The sequence below is a fragment of the Cheilinus undulatus genome, linkage group 21, assembly GCF_018320785.1.
Source record: "Cheilinus undulatus linkage group 21, ASM1832078v1, whole genome shotgun sequence".
Lineage (NCBI taxonomy): Eukaryota > Metazoa > Chordata > Actinopteri > Labriformes > Labridae > Cheilinus > Cheilinus undulatus.
In genome coordinates, this window is record NC_054885.1 from 29,323,853 (window position 1) to 29,344,019 (window position 20,167).

Below are 20,167 nucleotides of genomic sequence, written 5' to 3' on the forward strand. Positions count from 1 at the left end.
AGACTTAGTATTATTTTTATATTAAGACTTGAAGGGAAAAAACAGGAAAATTAAGAAAAAATGAAACAGTGGAATAGAGTTTGGAAGAAACACATTCTGAAATAAGTCCAGAGCATTTCTTCTTGGTCTGTATCTGGTCAGCACAATTTAAAGCCATGCATGTAACCAGAGACCTGATTATATCAGTGACTGAGTGTGCATTGTGTTTCTCTAGCTGTTGCCAAAGCTAACCAGGAACTACATTAAGGAGGGGTACATGGAGAAGACTGGTCCAAAGGTAACACTCTTTCAGGTTGTGAATTTCAGCAACATCTTAAGATGTGATGGTGATTCTTTTGCTGCAAAATTAACTCTATTTTACCTTTCGCTTTACCCCTTTTTATTGTTGTGCAGCAAAAAGAGGGCTTCAAGAAGAGGTGGTTCACGATGGATGACAGGAGGCTCATGTACTTCAAAGAACCACTGGTAAAACAGATGTAGATACGTAATGTGACCAGCAGATAGTGCTGTGCCTTTTTACTCTGAGCATCTCTGTCATATTTAGGGTAAAGTGGAGTCAAGTTATGGTCTTATGTGTATATGCAGAACTAAATGCCAGTATTGTTTCACCCTTTGTTTCCAGGATGCTTATGCAAGAGGTGAGGTCTTCATTGGAAGTAAGGACAACAAGTACACTGTGCTACCTGGTCTCCCTGCAAACATTCAGGGCTACCACTGGCAGTTTGGGATAACCATAGTGACTCCAGACAGAAAATTTCTGTTTACATGCGAGACTGAGGAGGATCAGAGAGACTGGATTGCTGCGTTTCAGACAGTTATCAACAAACCAATGCTGCCACAGGAGTATGCAGGTATGTTTAACACCAAGGTAAGCCTTTTATTGTAAGTCTTTCTTTCAATATCACTGTCTGATGTGATGTTTTTTCTGCAGTGGAGGCCTATTTTAAGCACAAACCATGACGTCTGGGGTTTGAAGGATTGTCTGTGAGGATAAGAAGCAGGGAGATGGAGATGGAGCTAGAGGAAGAGAAGTACCTGAGAATTGTAAAAGGACAAACTAAAGGGCCATGAAGCAAAGGATTTAAAGGTGAAATCACTCTTTGACCACAGTAATCATTCCCACAAAGACTGCACTGCTCAACCTCACCCACATTATGTGCCAGTCCCTCTTTAAGATAATCCAAGTCACTTTTAAGCTTGAATGTTTGACTAACTCAACTGTTTTATAACTTGTATACTTAAAAGAGGTCAGTCATCCTTGCCTGAATGTGGAGGTATACACAGAAGTATGCCAAGTTTGTTGGGATCAGGACTGTTGCTGCGTGGATGTCAAAAGACATGCTTTTTTCAGTACTATAGTGTTAAAAAAAACAGGCATACTTACATGTACAAGATGTTGTAGACATCTAAGATAACCTTGGATTTAAATTAGGAGCAAAAATTGTTCAGTGCAGGGTAAAACAAAGCTTACTCAGTAAAAAGAAGTACTTTCGAACAAATGTAAATGTTTGCCTATGATGATATTTAATTCTTGATGTATTTATTTTTAAACTGCCTGTTTGCTATACACAGCTTGTAGTGTGTCAGTGCAAATCACAGCTGCTAAAATAAGCAATTTTCTTATATTCTTAAGCAGCTACATGTAAACTTAAGGGACGCACAATATCAGAATAATCAGTACCAACAGATAATGGCTGAAAGGTCATTATCAGTATTGGCAGATATGAAAATAATGTCTCATAATTACAACCAATCTCGGCTGTAAATACCAGCCTATAATGGATGTAAATATCAGCTGTACGTATGAATAATTAAGTGGAGTTTTAAGCAGGACCAACAGGCAAACATCAGTTGGAGACACATTATTTATCCTAATGTCTTAAATTATTAAGCGTGTGAAGGACTGAAGTTTTAGGTCTGGACTACATTTATATATCCATCAGTATCATTTACAATGAATATTTAAGTATTGGCAAAAAAATCCAATATTGTGCATCCCTTGTAAACTTTGTTCTTTAACATCAAGTGTAAGAAGTGGCTTGCATTCCTCCTCTTTGTAAAACTTCAAAACAAAAGTTGTGATTAAGCATTTACTCTCATGTGGTGTAATTACTGGGCCAACAGAGGGAGACAAAGAAAAACGTTTAAACTTGCATCGAACCAGAGACTCCAGCTGTGCATGCTGAAATGTAAAAGCTGAAAAGAAAAGCATAACAACAAGGCTGAAAAGCATTATATTCAGGCAGTAGTCTGGCTAAACGGTACTTTCCCACTATGTAGTACCTTCTCAACTCTGCTTGCCCCCAACCCATAAGGGATCATAGCTGGTACTTTTCACACAAGTGGGATCCATCAAACCCCTCTGGTTTTCTGCTTTGTAATGCTTTATGAATTCTCAAAATCTCCTCTTCTTTTCAGTCGTATTTGTCTCACTGCTCTGGACCAAAACTTGTCTCCCTGCTGTGTCAAAAACCACAGACCCAAGAACTAGCTGTACGACTGCATTGATGTTCACCATTGTTCTTTTGGGCATCAGTGTTATCGTGTAGCTAGGCTATAATGGCCCAACCTACATTTATTAAGTATTTACTGGAATGGAAAACAAACTGCTTGGTACTAAAACCAAGCAGAGTCGGATTGAGTCTAGCCAGCACTGCATATGGAAATGCACCATTAGAGAGCTGTAATCAAGTACCATGTAAACATGCATCTGCCCTCCAAGAGTGAGTGTTTTTAAGCTGGCACACATGGTTTTAAGTCCAACATTAGGTCAGATCTGATGTCCCGGGTCGAGGTTCTTTGAAAATGATTATTTGTCCAAAAACTCCTCAAGTGTGTGGTGTCCACAGGATTATTTCACTGCTCCCCACTGCATCAGAGCCTCCCTGACCTTAAATTGTAAATATTAAACATGTTTGATATTTATGGTACAAAGTCAGACTGCCTCTGTGAACAGTAAAAGTACATAGTATCCAGTTAATGGCACTAGCTGGTCCGCTCGCTCTCATTGGTTGTGGGTTTCCATCAAAAAACATTATACTTTCAGCCCATCCAAGATTTCAGCCATATTCCTTTTTGATTTTTGCTGCAACTGTAACACATACAAGACAGCCAGCCAAGGATTTTGATAATTTACCATGTTTTTTGTTCTTCTGAAGCCACATTTGATCACCCAAGTTTTTGTGAGATCTCATGTGTGCAACCTTTACGGTGAAATTGTTAAAACAGAGTGTGAGCCCCGGTCTGGTCCAGCTGTCTAGTGATCATCATCACTTGCTGATGATAATTAGTTGAAGATGTCCTTATGTCTATGATGTCTGTCGATACCGTCTTGCTGTCCCTCAACAACAGGGTGTCCTGGCATACGTTACAAGTGCAGCAAAAATCATAAAACAAAGGAAAGACTCAGGATGACACCCAGGCTGGAATGAAGGTACAGTTGTGTTTATGGTTGTTTATGGTGACGCTACCCCGTCTACTTGCTCTCAGTTGTTCCGGGTACTCCTTTAGAGGCACTATGACCTAGAATTGTAAAAATCTAAGATGTTTGATAGTTACGATACAGAGTCTGGGAGGCTACGACGCGATTGTGTTGATGCCACATACTTTCAGAGTATTCAGATAAATAATTGTAGTGACGAGGTTCCACTCTGAATACACCCCTACAATCATCGAGGAGGAAAATCTTGCCTCAAATCAGGCTTAAAATCCTGTAGTGTGTGGCCAGCTTCAGAAAAAGAATTCAAAAGCATCTTTTGTATAGTCAGCCTATGGCCTTGTCCACATGTAGGAGGGTATTTTTGAAAACAGAGGTTTTATGTGCATTATGACCTTCCATATACAGACTAAAAGCATTTTACGTCCCTGAAAAAGCAGATTCATAAACCACTCCAAGGACAAAACAGCACTTCTGGATTAGTCGGGTTGTCCTAGTTGTACAGCAGGTGAATGGACACTGGTGCTGTCTCAAAGATAGCGCAGCTTGTACATAGACAAATAAATCCTCAGAGAATACCACTGCTGTGAATGTGGCACATGCCTAACAGCATGTAATAGTGCATTTTTGCATTTGTATGTGTACAAGTTTCAAAAATACTTGCTTATGTGTGGACAAGTACCAACACCCCCACTACACAGTATTGTACCTCATGCTCTAAAGTCACTGTGGAGTCATAGGAAAAGACAGTTTACCTGAAAATGGAAATGGTCAGTATTAAAAGGGTTGAAGTCACATTTACTTCTGTTTTTATTGTAGTTAACTTGAGTTACAAGAAAGGAGTTGCACATTGAAAAATAGTAAAACAAAAATTGGTACATTACTTTGAACATCTACTTTGGAAAATACTGTGAATACTGTACAAAGAATCGATTTTGGTGATTAAGATGAATTCTATCAAAGCAACAGTTGTATAAAAAGAGGCATATGCTTCTATCATGGAGAACATATGATTTTAAGAAACATACTAGTCAACGCTGTAAGAAAACATGGCACTATGTACTCCATTTATATATTAATGAACTGTTCTAAAAGCAAGCGGCCTACTAATGTTTGCACTTTTACCTTCATATAGACATTGAAACTAAGTGTAATATAATACTTATCAATATATAAACATATCTATACCGCTCAGCCTGCTTTAAATTACCATTTCTGTTATCCTTCCCTCACCAAAATCATCTTTTACAAGCAGGAAAAAAGTATTTACATCATGTCTGTCAGTAGATATAGATTACATACAGTAAGTGAATTTCTTCTTAGAATCTAAAACAAAAGAAAATATCAAACAGGTTGCATTAGAGCACTCCAAGATTCAACATCAATCTTTTTACATCGGAAAAATGCCCAAAAATATTTTCCATTTCGTGACCATGCAACGCCGTGTATCTGAAAATTTCCTTTAAACTATCTTATACTTCTTTTCTTGCTAAAAATCCATTAAAAGAATCATTGTTTTGGCAAATTATGTTTTTTTCTGAACATGTGCTCATAAAAACCAAAGAAATAACACCCATTTACTTTTATATGTTTAAGAAGTAATACATATTCTCAAATACCCACGGCTGAATCATGGTAATGCTTGGATTGAGTTAATGCTGGTGAGCTAATTTGGCTCCTAATAGCCTGTTGAATCACTGACATGAACACTGAACCATAGACAGGAGACATCACTATACAGCTATTAGAGGAACATTCATTCTGATGGTATTGTTAAAAAAAAAAAGAGGAGCATAAATTCTGATGTGATTAAATCCCTTCACAATAAAACTACACCAAGTTGTGCAAAGCTATTTGGTTGGTGTCTGATTCAATGAAGGAGTAGATTTATTATCATGCAGCTACAGTTATGGAAGATAATGTCTGTTTATGTAAATGACTGAGGTGAGCAGCGCTTAACTTCGTCTGTTGCAAACCATAACCCGAGGCTACATTCACAGCTGCAGAAGGAGGACGAACAAGAGAGGCTGGCAGAGAGATGAGCACAGGACTACAGATAGGGGCTCAGAGGACAGAGACTGGAGAGATGGAAAATATTTACCTCGCTGGAGCTGACTCCTCATCTCTGATCAGGCCAGATATGAACATGAGTGATCCACACACACATAAATACACACATACAAATAGATCCAGAGTGACCGGGGCAGGCTTTAAGACCTGCAGCAGCCCACGCCCTTCATCTCCTTGTTCACATACTCCTGCAGCTTGAACTTCTCGCTGGGATCCTTTGTAGATCTGTGCTTCAGCTCCCTTGGGACAAAGGAAGAGGGCGAGATCAGAATGAAAAAAGGGGAACCAAACTTCTATTAACACTAGAAACGACAAGTTATATTAAAGTTACTCGAAAAACCACAATCAGGAAGTGGGCAAAGTTATAATCAACATTCGACATTGGATGTTTGACCTTCCCCCAGCAGAATGATATAGAAGTTTCCTTTTGCATGTTAAATCTCTGTTTAATATCAATACAAGGAAGCTGGATTTACTTGAAAATGGAGTTTGAAGTTAATCAGGTGACATTTACCAAGTCCTTAATAGATAATAATGACTAATATGTCGTGGCTTTAAAAAGTCTACATACCCCTGATAATGCCCTGTTTGTGATGTAAAAAAAAATGAAAGCAAGATGTGTCATTTCAGAACTTCTTACACCTTAAATGTAGTTTATAACATATACCAGTGGTTTTCACACAATATTCAAGCTACACTATGCAGGATGGCTTCTTTAACATAATGTTAAAGTATATTATATTTTTTTCGTTGTATAGTTGTAGTGATAACATACAGATGTACAAAATCCCATGGCACACCAGTTTACATTGACACAGGATTTGAAAACCACTGACATATACAAACAAACTGAAAAACAACCTAAGTCTTTGCAGGATTAATAAAAACTTGGTTGAATAAATATTCACAACCACAGACTAAAAAAATTTTATTGAATAGGGATGGGAATTGAGAACTGGCTCCAACTGGTTCAATCCATTGACATTTATGTTTTATCGTAACAGTTTTCTCATTAGTGCCTCACTTCCACATGCCTTGAAAAACCCTATGCGGTGGAATTTATCTTCATTTTTCGAGCAGACGTCTGAAGGTTTTGTGCCAAAATTCACACATAATTGGAATTATTCATAACTCCTTTCACCTTAACTAAAACTCCAGCTCCAGCTGAGGAAACGGCCCCAAACCATGATGCTCAACCCACCATGCTTCAGCCTGGGTATGGTGCTCTTATGGTGATATGCAGTTTTTTTATTGTGTCAAACACACCTTTTACAACCGTCATCAGAAAATTTGAATTTTGGTCTTATCAGACCCTAACAAATTTTCCTGTGCTTTTTGGAGACTTGATGTTCTTTTTGTGAAAAAAGTAGATAGGCTTAGATGTTTTTCTTCACAAGAAAGGGCTCCCATCTTCCCAGCTAACCACATATCCAGAATATGAGAGTACAAGAAAACAAAGAACACCATACCCAGGGTGAAGCATGGTGGGGGCAGCATCATACCTTGTTTTTTTTTGTTGTTTTTTTTTTCCATTAGTTTTCATTTAACTATTCAAACACACATCTTTAAAATGTTGCCATTACAACATCTATGTCCTTGTATGCAGATACAGTTGCAAGAAAAAGTATGTGAACCCTTTGGGATTTCTTGGATTTCTGCATAAATTGGTCATACATTGTGTTCTGATCTTCATCTAAGTCACAACAATAGACAAACACATGTCTGCTTAAACTAATACCACACAAAAAATGATGTTTTCATGTTTTTATTGAACAAAACATGTAAACATTCACAGTGCAGGGTGGAAAAAGTATGTGAACCCCTAGGCTAATAACTGGTCGACCCTCCATTGGCAGCAATAACCTCAACCTAACGTTTCCTGTAATTGCAGATCAGACCTGCACAACAGTCAGGAGGAATTTTGGACCATTCCTCTTTACAAAACTGTTTCAGTTCATCAATATTCTTGGGATGTCTGGTGTGTATCGCTCTCTTGAGATCATGCCACAGCATCTCGGGTTAAGGTCAAGACTCTGACTGGGCCACTTCAGAAGGTGTATTTTCTTCTGTTGAAGCCATTCTGTTGCTGATTTACTTCTATGCTCTAGGTCGTTGTCCTGTTGCATCACCCATCCTCTGTTGAGCTTCAGTTGGTGGAGAGATGGTCTTAAGTTTTCCTGCAAAATGTCTTGATAAACTTGGGAATTCATTTTTCCATCAGTGACAGCAATCCGTCCAGGCCCTGAGGCAGCAAAGCAGCCCCAAACCATGATGGCCCCTCCACCATATTTCACTGTTGGGATGAGGTTTTGATGTTGGTGTGCTGTGTCTTTTTTTCTCCACACACAGCGTTGTGTGTTCCTTCCAAACAACTCAATTTTGGTTTCATCTGTCCACAGAATGTTTTGCCAGTAGTGCTGTGGAACATCCAGGTGCTCTTTTGCGAACTTCAAACATGCAGCAATGTTTTTTATGGACAGCAGTGGCTTCCTCCGTGGTGTCCTCCCATGAACTCCATTCTTGTTTAATGTTTTACTTATTGTAGATTTGTCAACACAAATGTTAGCATGTGCCAGAGATTTCTGTAAGTCTTTAGCTGACACTCTAGGATTCTTTTTCACCTCATTGAGCATTCTGCAACGTGCTCATGCAGTCATCTTTACAGGACGACCACGCCTAGGGAGAGTAGCAACAGTGCTGAACTTTCTCCATTTGTCAACAGTCTTACTGTGGACACATGAACATCAAGGCTTTTAGAAATAAGTCAACAATTCTTGATCGTAGGTCTTCTGAAAGCTCTTATGTGCCAGGCATGGTTCACATCAGGCAACAAAGAGAACAGCAAATTCAAAACTGGTGTGTGTTTTTATAGGGCAGGGCAGCTTTAACCAACACATCCAATCTCATCACATTGATTGGACTCCAGGTTGGCTGACTCCTGGCTCCAATTAGCTCTTGGAGAAGTCATTACCCTAGGGGTTCACATACTTTTTCCACCCTGCACTGTGAATGTTTACATGTTTTGTTCAATATAAACATGAAAACATATCATTTTTTGTGCGGTATTAGTTTAAGCAGACTGTGTTTGTCTATTGTTGTGACTTAGATGCAGATCAGAACACATTTTATGACCAATTTATGCAGAAATTCAAGAAATCCCAAAGGGTTCACATACTTTTTCTTGCAACTGTATGTAGCTGAATAAAAACAACAAAGCAACCCTTAGAGAATGATACTCACTTTGCCACAGCGGTGAAAGCCAGCTCTACGTTAAGACCGGACCTGGCGCTCGTCTCCATGAAGGGAACTCCAAACTCCTGCAGATTTAAAGCAACAATGGTTAACAGAATGATCTTATAATTACATGTATATTATGGTGTGAGGGCTGTGTTAAATTTTCTAAAGGAGGTTTTAACGCATATGAAGACTGATTGTTGTTCTTTATGTGGTTCGTTAGTTGTGTGATCAGGTAACACACGGACAAAGTGCTGTTATTTGTATTTAAAAACAAACGGCTGTTAAAGCTGGTGGCTGATTGATGATCAGCTGATGCCATCATCACAAACGGAAATCAATTCACATGACGCTACAGAGGAAAGGACATTTCATGACATATTTCCAGGTTCTACCCTCATCTGCTTCATTTCCTTATGTCTCTCCATGTGTCTCTGACAGGAAGGACTAAGACTTCAGAAAAGATTTAAGTGAGAGACCCATGGATGCAGCTAGAGTCGTTTTAACACCTAAACACTAACAAAGCTGACATTTTAAAAGGTAGGGCTTAAAGCTCATTATCTGTGGTTTAAACAACACATGCACAGTTGTTGTAGTTTAAGTCTTGTGCATGTTTAATCTTTTTTTACTGTCATGACTGCATTTTTTCCCAAGTAAAGTTTTTCTTGCCTTTCCCTTGAAAATGTTACAGGAACTGTTGATTATCCAAAAGGCAAACATTAATAGGGATTAAGGATGAAAGTTTAAAGCTGTTTCAAGGTCAGCCACGCTTGAAAAATTGATTAAAAAAATCCAATCCACCCAGAATTCATTGCCTGTCTGTATTAATGAAAAGACAACTGAGAACCATCTTTGTGCAGAGCATAATTTCAGACATCTGAAGTCTGACTGTTAGATCTCAGACAATGTCAAAGTTCATCTTTGTGAAACTGGTCGCAGAGGAGTAAAGCACATAACTGATGATGAAACACTTCTCAACATGATGCTGCTTCTGATTGGCTATAAATGTTAAAATCTTAGTTTTAAAACCCCACTGAACTTTACGGCAGTGGTGAACTTGTTTCCTTTTGATAAATCCAGCACAGCGGTGATAAATTTGTCTCCCAGCTTTGCCTCTGCAGGGGAATTTGTGTCAGCCCACAGCGAAGATAACTGATGTGCTTTTTACCCCGTGCTGAACCTTAAGTTACTTAGCAGCACTTTATTGCTTCCACTTGTGGAGAGAATTGCTCGGCTGTTTTCTATTTGTTCTGTGAGCAATGCTGCTTTGCAGCAGTCATAGAGATTTGATAAAAACAAATGTTTGCTCCTGGTTTCAGTGCTTAGTGGTCTCATTTGTAGCTGTGCCAAGGTTTATCTCAGAAACATAAATTTTACTGATGATACAGGAGGAAGGAATAAATATTCATCTTTTAAGTCTTATCACCTACAGAGTGGCCAATACATCAGAGGGTGGATGCTGTCCTATTTATCTTTTTGGGTTGCAGGTGGTATTTTTTTTCTCACAGTGGAGAAAGTCTAAATCTGGGCAATATGCAGTAAGAATGAAATGAAGAACTGATCCCGGGATAATTTCCCCTTTCTGTTTTATCGATAATCTTCTCATCTTTCTCAGGCATTCAATAAGTCGGACAAATACCTTGGAAAATTACATGAAAGGAGAAATCAGTTCTTCAACCGCTCACAAATGAGACCTTTGATTTAAAAGTACAACAGGGAGAGTTCTCACTCTGAAATTTAAAAAATCACTACTCCTATGTAGTTTACTTCTCTACTTGAGCACTTGCATTACCGAGAATATTTCCAACTTCTTTTCAAAACCAGAAAAATCTTAATTTTTACTGAAGTAATGAGATGTGTCATCATGATTATGACCACACGTTTATCACTGCTGTATACACACTAACCTAGCAAAGCAGATAGACTGACCGGATTCTAACTCAATATTTGGCAAATCCATCTTTCAAAGCTTTAAGCTGAAATACGTGTTTCTAGTCAGAGAATGATCGGACCAATCAGCGTCATTTGAGGAAAAAAAGGTGGTAGCTACAGGCCTGAAAGTTTTTCTTGGTGGAAGAGATGTTGTTGCCCCTCTCTTGAAAAACTTCAGTAAGATTTTAATTTACCAACTGGCTCCAGTGATAGTAAACAGTGATAACAGCTGCCTTTTGGAGGGGGCAGAACCTTTGAAAAAATGTCAGAGGATGGCTAGATAAACGTTCAGTGAGTCTGTTACATTCATTACAGCCCAATCAGAGCAATAAAACATGATGTAGTAGGAGTGTACTGCTCCAAGGTGTAAATGCAACAGGCAACTTATTTCATTCTCTATTAGTGAACAGTTGGTGAATACAACTCAAAAACACTGTCTCTGCAAAGAAAAGTTAGCAGGAAAGTCCTTTGATCTTTTAATGGCACTGATTGGTCCAGTCATTCTCAGACTGGGCACAAATGTTTTAATATGAAGCTTTGCAAGAGGGATCTGCCAGATGACAGACATAAAATCTGACCAGTTTATCTACTTTTTAAAGTTACTGATGAAGTGAAGATTTTATGGAAAAGAGTTCTCAGTTTAAAACAAGTAGCAGCGCTGGGAGGAGTTTCTCTTCTTGACTTGGAAATGATTAGTTTGGCTACACCGTCACGGGGTCATTTAAATAAAAACAAAAGCTGAATTTAAAACTCTCCTCTATTCTAGCAGCTGTGTATCTAGGGAGAAAACAAATATTTACCTTTGCAAGCCTCTCTCCATCTTCCCTCTTCACCACCCTCTCATGTGTGGCATCAGCCTGGTGCAACAGGAAAAAACAAGGTCACCACATGTGAGCATCATCACCACCACCATCAGTGCTAAAAACCACAGTATCCACCTACCACTGGGCAGATCTTCACTATTTATCCACAGTTTACATTGAAGCTTTGGTGGTGTTCAGGTCTGATAGCAGCTAATGAGTCAAGATTGGCTCTCAGAGTGATAATTAAGGACTGATATGGAGCGTTGGGGACTGAAACTAGACAGAGCTCCAAGGCAGAGACATCTGTTCTCTGTTCAGAGGGGAGATGTTCATGGCAGTTATACAAAAAATAGTGTAACACTGATATTTGCACGTTAACAGGTTGACATATCATCAGATGTGTGTGATTGAGAAGAGCCAGACTAATTTTAGAAATATTTTTAAAAATATCAGGAATATAGACTCCAAAATTTGACAGACTTGGCTTCAAGTTTGTTTAATTCTGAATGCATAGCAGTTCTGTGGTGCCACTTTGAAGTGGGTGGCCCAGATTCAACTCCAACCCTCTGCAATATATCACATCATTCTCCAATCTCATCCCTTTTTCTTACTCCAGTGAGTGTCCTATTCTACAATAAAGGCATCAAAATTAAAAAAAAAAAAACATCTTTCAAAATGTTTTTCTGTACATGAAAGTTTCCTCTATTTGTGTTTGTACATATATTTTATGTAGCACTACTGATGCCAAAAAAGAGATTTCTCATTGGCAAGACAGTTTTTAGTCCCAATACTGAAATTTACAAGTGAGATTTTTAAAAATTTAGTCCTTGCAGCTTTGTCATTTTAGGTTAATGCTTTCTGACTTCCAAATCCTGCTGTTGTACTTCAAACTTTAAAAAGGTTACTTTCTGGATTTAAAGTCAAATGGTTGCTAAGATGCAGTGTTGAAACCAAAACAGCAAATAGAAATTCAAATCAAGCAACATTGTTTATCTGAAATTTATGTCAAAGCACTTCAACTTAGTTACACCAAGAAGTCAGAGAGTTTCGGTAGTTCATTTAGGAGCAGGAACTCTTCCCTATCACTCTTGAGGATTTAAAAACATCCCAGAGGAGCACAGACTGTCATTTAGTTTAGTCTTCAAAAAAATCCATTTTAGTTCAGTTTTAGTCCATAAAAACATGATGACCTTTTAGTTAACAGTTCTAGTCAAAACATTTACTCTCTTTCCCTGAATCTGATGTAAAACCATACCTGTGTGTTCTTTGCACCTTGAACGCCTGTTTTCTGCAGCTGAGAGGTAGAAGAGCTACAGATATGTTTTGTTTGATAGATTCACCCAAAGTCGAGAATATAGATTTTGAATGTCCAATGGAAACTAAATGAAATTTGAGTCTTGATTTAGTGCCCTTGACAAAAATATGTCTACAGTCAGAAATCTGACAGGCAAAGAGCCATGAGCAGGACTGTTAAAGGGAACAGAGCAATAGCCAAGCAGGAAGGAGGAAGCACAAGTACAGCCATTACAACCAAAGTGAATATGAAGCTTAAAGTTAGATGGATGTCAGAAGTAGAGGAACAACTTGTTGATCTGTGTGGTAAAAACACAGGTGTTCATAAAAACATAAAACATACCACAATCCAACTGACAAGGAGAAGAGTCAGACCAAAACTGCTGTTGCAATGGATGTAGCACGTAGCTAACAGCTTATTTAGCATTTAGCAATTTTACCCTAGAGTCCAATTCGACCAAGCTAAATTTAGACTTTTGACAGTGGAGACTGTGGTTGTTGGTAGAAATGGGCCAGATTTAATCTGATATCATGACCAACATTTTTGTTATTTTTATATCTGAAATTGGACTCACAGTGCAGATCCATATTTCTCTTCAACACCAAAGAGCAGCCAGATAACAACCAAAACATCACGCGTTTGTGTCCGTGTCATTAATGTGAAGCACAGTAACGAGGTAAAAGGTGTGCTTTCTCCTCTCAAAGTTAGATGTCTGTATTAACCACAGCATGAAGGAGTCTAATCAGTCTACCTGTCTGTGGCATTAATATGAGCTGCAGCAACAAATATTACAATGGCTTTAACAACTATTTAGAGGTGTTTTAACTCATGAATTATTCATTTTGAGTCTATGATGATTTAAAGAAGCAGGCTGTGGCTTGAATGGATAACACTGAGGTTCATTGCTTTGTTGATGAAGCAGTTGTAGCATCTTCTAATGTTGTTCCAAACTATTGAGATCCATTCTTTTGTTGTACTTAGTGTGAGTATGTTGTTTTGGACAAAAGAATCTGCTACATGCAATTGTAAGATTGTTACACTGCAGTGTTCACTGATGAAAAATCTCATCCTTCTTTCTCTAACAGACAAATGTCTCACTCATCTCTAATCTTTGTCTGGAAAAAGGAAAAAAGGGCTTCTTTACAACGTGCTGTTAATCACTTTTGACACCCAGCCTCCAGCAGAGGTTTTCCATCTTAGCAGTAACGATACAGAGGTAATCAGTCTTGCTGCTGATAGTCCTGTGTGTTTTAGCATGTCATATAAAGGCATTCATATTAATTCCAGTCTGTTTCATAACAAGAAAGTCATTCCTCATGCAAGCTTTAAACACAAGGCCATTTGTTCCTGCTGAAGATCTGAATCTTAAAAAATATAAACCTCTTTTTCTAGAAAAGTAGCTAAAACAGTTCCTTATAAAATGATGCACTGCAGTTTTTAGAAAGCTTACTGAGACATTAGTCACTATTGAAGTTTTGGTACTAAGGATCTGAATCTTAAAAATATCTCAGAAGTTAACTTTTATTTTAAGAAAATAAAGCTGAATAAGTTCCTTGAAAGATGATGCACTGTAGTTTTTTGGAAACAACTAAAACAGCAGTCACTGGTGAAGTTTCTGGAACTATTTTAAGCCGGATATTCATACACGTTTGATTCTCTAGTGAGTCACAGTCTCAAAATAAACTTCAGTGCCCACATTCAATGTAATCAAAGCGCCTGTCAGGCGGTGAACGGCGTGACTCACTGATTGGTTCTGAATAGTTTTTGGACCAAAATGGACAGGAGCAGAAAAAGATACAGCAGTGTGTTACTACCCAGACAGGAGTCTATTTAGAAGAATGAATTCAATCAATGTTTGCTGCATCATCCAATAACTCATTTCTATAATGATTTATGTGCCCATAAAAAGCTATAACTTAATAAAACAGAATACATTTAGCTACCTATTTAAGTAAAATGCTTTATCAAAGGTTGACTAAAGAAATAATTGGACACAAAACCAACAGCTCAGCCTTTTTATGTGCTGTATTTCAGAAAGAGACTGCAGAAAATAACAGATGAACTCAGTGATGACAGCCACTGAGTTACTGAAGCAGCTGGTTTAAGTTGAATTGAAGTGGCCAAAATATTAAAAATATAACTAACTTTCAGTCAGCCTAGAAACAAAGAGGCAGAGAATCTTAGGCCCTCTGACAAGCAGCTACAATGTGCTGGCTTTTTGTTACATCAGCTGTGGCCCTTATAATGCATAAATCCTTATTTTAATCAAAATGGCCAAGTTTGCATTCTATCTCTAACCCCCAAATTCACACACTCAGTGTCTGCATTCTTTCTTTGTACATCACCTGATGCCCTAATGGATGAGTTTCTGAAGCGCAGCACTGAGCAGCTGGAGGAGAGGTCATAAGATCATGGGGGAACTGCAGGAATTGTGAAGAATGAATTCAGTGTGAATTTGGCATGAGCAGATCACTTCACATTCAAGGGAAATGCGTGATTAGCCAGCGTAACAGTTAAAGTTTGATCCCTGAGTGGTCACCACCAGAATCAAAAGTCGGTTAAACAAGTTTTTACATCTGTCACATAATCAAATAACAACTGGTGCTTTTTTCCCAAAACTTCATAAAGCAGCTTCATTTAAAGCTGTTTTTGTTGTATTCTGTTTTTTTCTACTGTCTTAAACTAAGGGTAATCAACTTCCTGTTTGGATTTCTGTAGTGGCTTAACCAAAGGGTGTTGAAAGAGACTATAAAGCATGCTATTAATTGCAATTAGAAAAATTGGATGCACTAATTGTGGATCTTAACTAATTCTGATTAATACCATTAATCTTGAGGGCCCTAGTCGTTGTTATTATTATTATTGATCAGTGAAGGCACCACAGTCCTCTGTCTAAGGTGTACCGCAGCTGCCTGACACTAGTAACAGCTGTAGCTGTTCTTACTGACTGCTGCCTTGCTGTAGGAGCAGTGCTGTTTAGCACTACTTTGGTGTAGGAAATGAGAATGAAGTTGTCTTGAGGCTTTTTCAGGTTATACTTGCATATAACAAAAGCAAACATCACTGACATCTGGCACAGGGATGTGGACATTAACACTAGAAAGGCCGTGAGAGGTCATTGTGACTGTTAGAATACAAACTTTGATATCTCTGATGATAGATACTCAATACAAACATAAATACATTTAATGTGATAAGATATCTTTTGAAAATGAAATAACTAAAACATGTACATTTTAATTCATTCATGCTGACATTTGTCAACATTTCTATCATAATGGCTAACCTCAGTCATTCCATATATAACACAAAAGATAGTTCATTCAACACTCATACAAGAAAATAACTGGTTGAATCTGATTTGATGATGAAACATTCAATTTTGACCCCCTTTCCAAGGTCAAATAATAAAATCTAAATCATATAAACAAACTTTTTTTCTAAAAAGAATACTTTGGGGAAGGAACTGTCCTAATCACCAAAGAGTATGGGCATGAAATCTCCAATAAATACTGCAGGGTTGTTATCACCTACTGTCATCAACTTTAGAAATATTTTCACGCTAACAGCGCAGAGCCATTTTTGTTGTTGTGTTTTTTTTTAATCAGAAGAATCAAGTTTACATGAATCAAGCCTTCAGCAGGATAAATTTTACAAGCTGAGTTAAAGCAACACAGTCAAAGAAACTTGCAACATCCTTTTTTTTCATTCATTATTGTTAACATTATTTTGCTAATTTTGCATGATTAGTTTCCTCTTTGGCTCAAAGCAAACCTTTTTCACTTTGGCCTTTGACACAAATAAGATCGTCTTTAACATCCCTGTCTGTTAACATAACATAACCCAGTGTTATTCCCTCTTCACAGTCCCTGTTTATTGTGTTGTTGTATGAATATATGTTTATTTGTATCTTGCCTTTTTTTGTAAAGCACTTTGATCCTCATGCTGTTTTTAGATGTGCTGTATAAATGAATAAAATGATGAGCTTTCATTTGTAAATTCTGAGGTATATTGGGTGTATGAAACCAAGATGAAATGTTTTAATGACAGCCAATACACTGTTGTCGGATATGTCTCTCTCTATAATAGCTGGATAAAGATGTCTGTGTATCATGATCATTCCTGAAACTGTCATTAAAAATAGTCCTTGATCAGCACATTTACCCTCACTAATAACAGCCTAAAACCTCCTCAGCCTGGTTTATTTAAACTACTAAACATCTGAAAGTGGTCCAAAATTAAAATACAGACACTTCTAGGAAAACTTATGGAGCAGCAGCATTGTAATATTTAAATCAGAGAAGTTATATGAATATGAAAATCGTCTAAATGACTTCCATGGTCTTTCTAGTGTTAACCTGCAAAGAGGACTAAATGCTGGTGGTGCTGGTACTACCAGCTTTAGCGACATTCTGTAAACAAACTTTGCACTGTCACAGTGTGAAGTAGGTTTATGTAATTGACTACAGATTGGAAGTCTATTGCACATCTAAATATCATGTAATTTGCATTTAATTTGATAGGAAATTATTGACAATGTAATATCACTAGCAAAGATTGGAGTATGTGGGATTTAAGGGGAATTGTTTTTTTTAAATCAGGCAGTAAGCATTTTTATTTCTACCATGGAAAACACTATCTTAACATGCAGTGTGCATGTGAGCTCTGGTGCTTCTGCAGCTTTAAGAAGATGCTAGAATTACTACAGTTATTTTGCACTTCACCTTTGGCTTCAGCTCGTGCTTGACCTGGATTTAAGTTGGCATCAAAAACCCTGTTAAAGCGTTGAAGTCAAAGCCCTTGTGTATCTGCCTCTCTTGTCTTTACCTACAGTCATAAATATTTCCCACAATGCCTTGCCTTGTTTCCAAGCAGCATGAGGACCACATCCTGTTGGGCGTACTCATGGATCTCAGTCAGCCATGCCTGGCAACAACAAAGGACAAAGAGCAGAGAGAGAGAGGACAGAATCACTGTTAGAGGAACAATAAGACATTATGGGTGTGAAAACCTATAAAAAGGAACAACCTGACATTAGAGAGAAAAGAGTGGAAATGTGTCATTCACATAAAAAAGGGGCTTTAGGAAAGAAAACCGTGTCTGGGTTTCAACAAGGACGAGGCTGAGTGTTAAATCTAATAACACGAATAAAGAGGAGGAAAAAAATGGCGACATTTAGAAGATGGTTTGGATAAAATGGAAGCAAAAAGCACAAAGATTAGATGAGACTGAGGCAAGGATAAAGACAGAAAAAGGATAAAAGAAAGAGTTTGTGAGAAATCCTGAAAGAAAACGTAAGAGTTACAGACACATTCATCATTAGTTTAATCAACACTGTGTACTGTCTTAATTACAGTCTTTACACAGGGGGAGATACAGCTTTACGGGGAGCAAAAAGCATCACTGACTGTACCTGAACCATCCATTATTGTTAGTGAGCATTTTATCAGTTCAGACAAACACCTGCAAACACCACCTGCTGAAATAATATCCCTCATCTCAGCACAAAGCTTAATTGTACCCAGAGTGAATTACTCCACATTGGATTTCTGACCGGCTGCAGATCAATCAGCCTTTTCTCCAGCAGTCCCTCCTCGGAGCTGCTCCCCCTCTGACAGTTCCTCTAATTAATTCTGGTGATGACTCCAAGCTTGTAGAGGGAATTCAGCGGGGTCACCTCCAGCCAAAGGTCATGTTAAACAACAGGAGATGAGATGGGCAATGTGTTGACACGACTAGCTGCGAGAATGTGCATGTGCCAAAGAATCATAAAACAATACTTGGATCTCTACAGGAAGTTGCGACAAATTAAGTAACCCTAAGGTAAGCTAGAATATTGCAGTTTTTCAGGGACACATAGCCTATAGTATTATGCACAGCCTTTGAGTGATACTTTCTGCCCTGTTCAGCTTGTTGTCAGATTGTGAGCATATTAAAGAGCTGTGAAGATTTTTATGTCCATTAGTAACATTGCAGGGTTACAGATTATGGGCAATAGACTAGGCTGGAGAATGATAGTTGAGTCAGCACATTCAAAGGTAGATGCACTGTAGACTAGGTGCTGTTTTACTTACCAACAACCGTAACCAGTAGTTTTGGGGTTTTAATTTTCTGGCAACTCAGAAGCACTCTGAAGTATTTTTTTTTTATTCCATAGGTGATGCAGTGTTCTAACAAGTAGTATAAAAATGACTTTGGAGAAAACAAATTAAGCGTTTCTTTTGCGTGCTCATGCATCACTCACTGATCCAGGTGATTGATGCCTCAGCTCAAGTCCAGAGGAGGGAAACGGTGAAGTGCTTTAAATAAGGACATCTTTAGATGTGTGGAGATATGAATGCTACTTTGGATTTGTTGCACAAAAGGACAAAAATGTGATGTTTAACAAATCTGTCTGCTTAACTTCACATCAAATCTTTCCAAACACCTGCAAAGGCAGCGACACAAAGCTCGTACCTTAAGATCCCCAGACCCCAAGTGATGCACAAGATAACTGCATGAGGCCGACACCTATCAATCAGCCAAAGCTTGACTTTCAACAACAATAACAGGTAACCACAAAAGCTGAGATAAATATGTTTCTGGCAGGTTGGAAAGGTATACTGATGGAGGAAATGCTACCTTTTTTGGCCTTGTTCTGGACATATTTGGCTGGGAGGTGCCGTTTTGGTGTGGTTTTTGCAACTTTACTGTCACCTTTTTTGTATTTAAGAGCAGAAAGGAGAGATATTGTGTCTGTCTGTTATAAGGACTAGGGTTTGTTCTAATTAGAATTTCATGCAGAATTATCAGGAGGAAGTTACTGTCTTTAGTTGACTTTATTAGAACAACTTTACTGAGTCGTACCCGACTACAGACAGACTTCTCATGGCACACATATACACCAAGTCCTGTCTCAGAACCACTCCTCTTGTGTTGACATTACTCTCTTATCCTTGCAAGTTTACTGCAAGAAACAGTGCCAATACATTAGATCTCAATCTCAGTTGACAAGGAGTAATGCAAACGTAATGTGACTTGTAGTGTAACTAGGTACTTTTAGCTGTGAGTAACTAAAAAATGTTACTCATTACTAAATTATTTTAAAAAGTAACTACTTATGAGAAATGGATTGCTTTTTAAATAACTACCCCAACACTTTAGTTAGCACTATAAAAAGTAGTGCCACATTCCTACTATCATGCCAAAGGAAAAAACTTCAGAGCAAGTTTGTACAAACTCTTCTCTACTCTGAAAAACCTCAACATTTAAGTATATTAAGTTGTAAATTTACAAGAAACCAAACTCAAAATTTGTTGAAGTTTAAAAAAATGGTACATTTACAGAAAAAAATCAAAGATTTTTAAAGTTTAAATAAATGCCATTCATCCAGACTATAAAAACTCAAAAATTTCAAGT

General features: G+C 37.9%; 2 protein-coding genes across 2 annotated transcripts in view; one reads left to right on the forward strand and one right to left on the reverse strand.

Annotated features, from left to right (window-relative positions):
* LOC121529284 (arf-GAP with dual PH domain-containing protein 1) overlaps positions 1 to 4,088 on the forward strand; it is a 39,020-nt gene extending 34,932 nt beyond the window's left edge. The window contains exons 9-12 of the mRNA XM_041817080.1: positions 215 to 277; positions 394 to 465; positions 623 to 851; positions 932 to 4,088. Of these exons, the coding sequence (XP_041673014.1) occupies positions 215 to 277; positions 394 to 465; positions 623 to 851; positions 932 to 960 (393 nt within the window). The 3' untranslated portion in view covers positions 961 to 4,088. The remainder of the gene's footprint in view (positions 1 to 214; positions 278 to 393; positions 466 to 622; positions 852 to 931) is intronic.
* Positions 4,089 to 4,228: 140 nt separating this feature from the next.
* The window catches only part of LOC121529285 (ras-related protein Rab-26), a 137,812-nt gene continuing 121,873 nt past the window's right edge, over positions 4,229 to 20,167 (reverse strand). Inside the window, exons 6-9 of the mRNA XM_041817081.1 lie at positions 17,630 to 17,695; positions 11,473 to 11,529; positions 8,747 to 8,823; positions 4,229 to 5,746 (exon numbers count right to left, since the gene is read on the reverse strand). Coding sequence (XP_041673015.1) covers positions 5,647 to 5,746; positions 8,747 to 8,823; positions 11,473 to 11,529; positions 17,630 to 17,695 — 300 coding nt within the window. The 3' untranslated portion in view covers positions 4,229 to 5,646. The remainder of the gene's footprint in view (positions 5,747 to 8,746; positions 8,824 to 11,472; positions 11,530 to 17,629; positions 17,696 to 20,167) is intronic.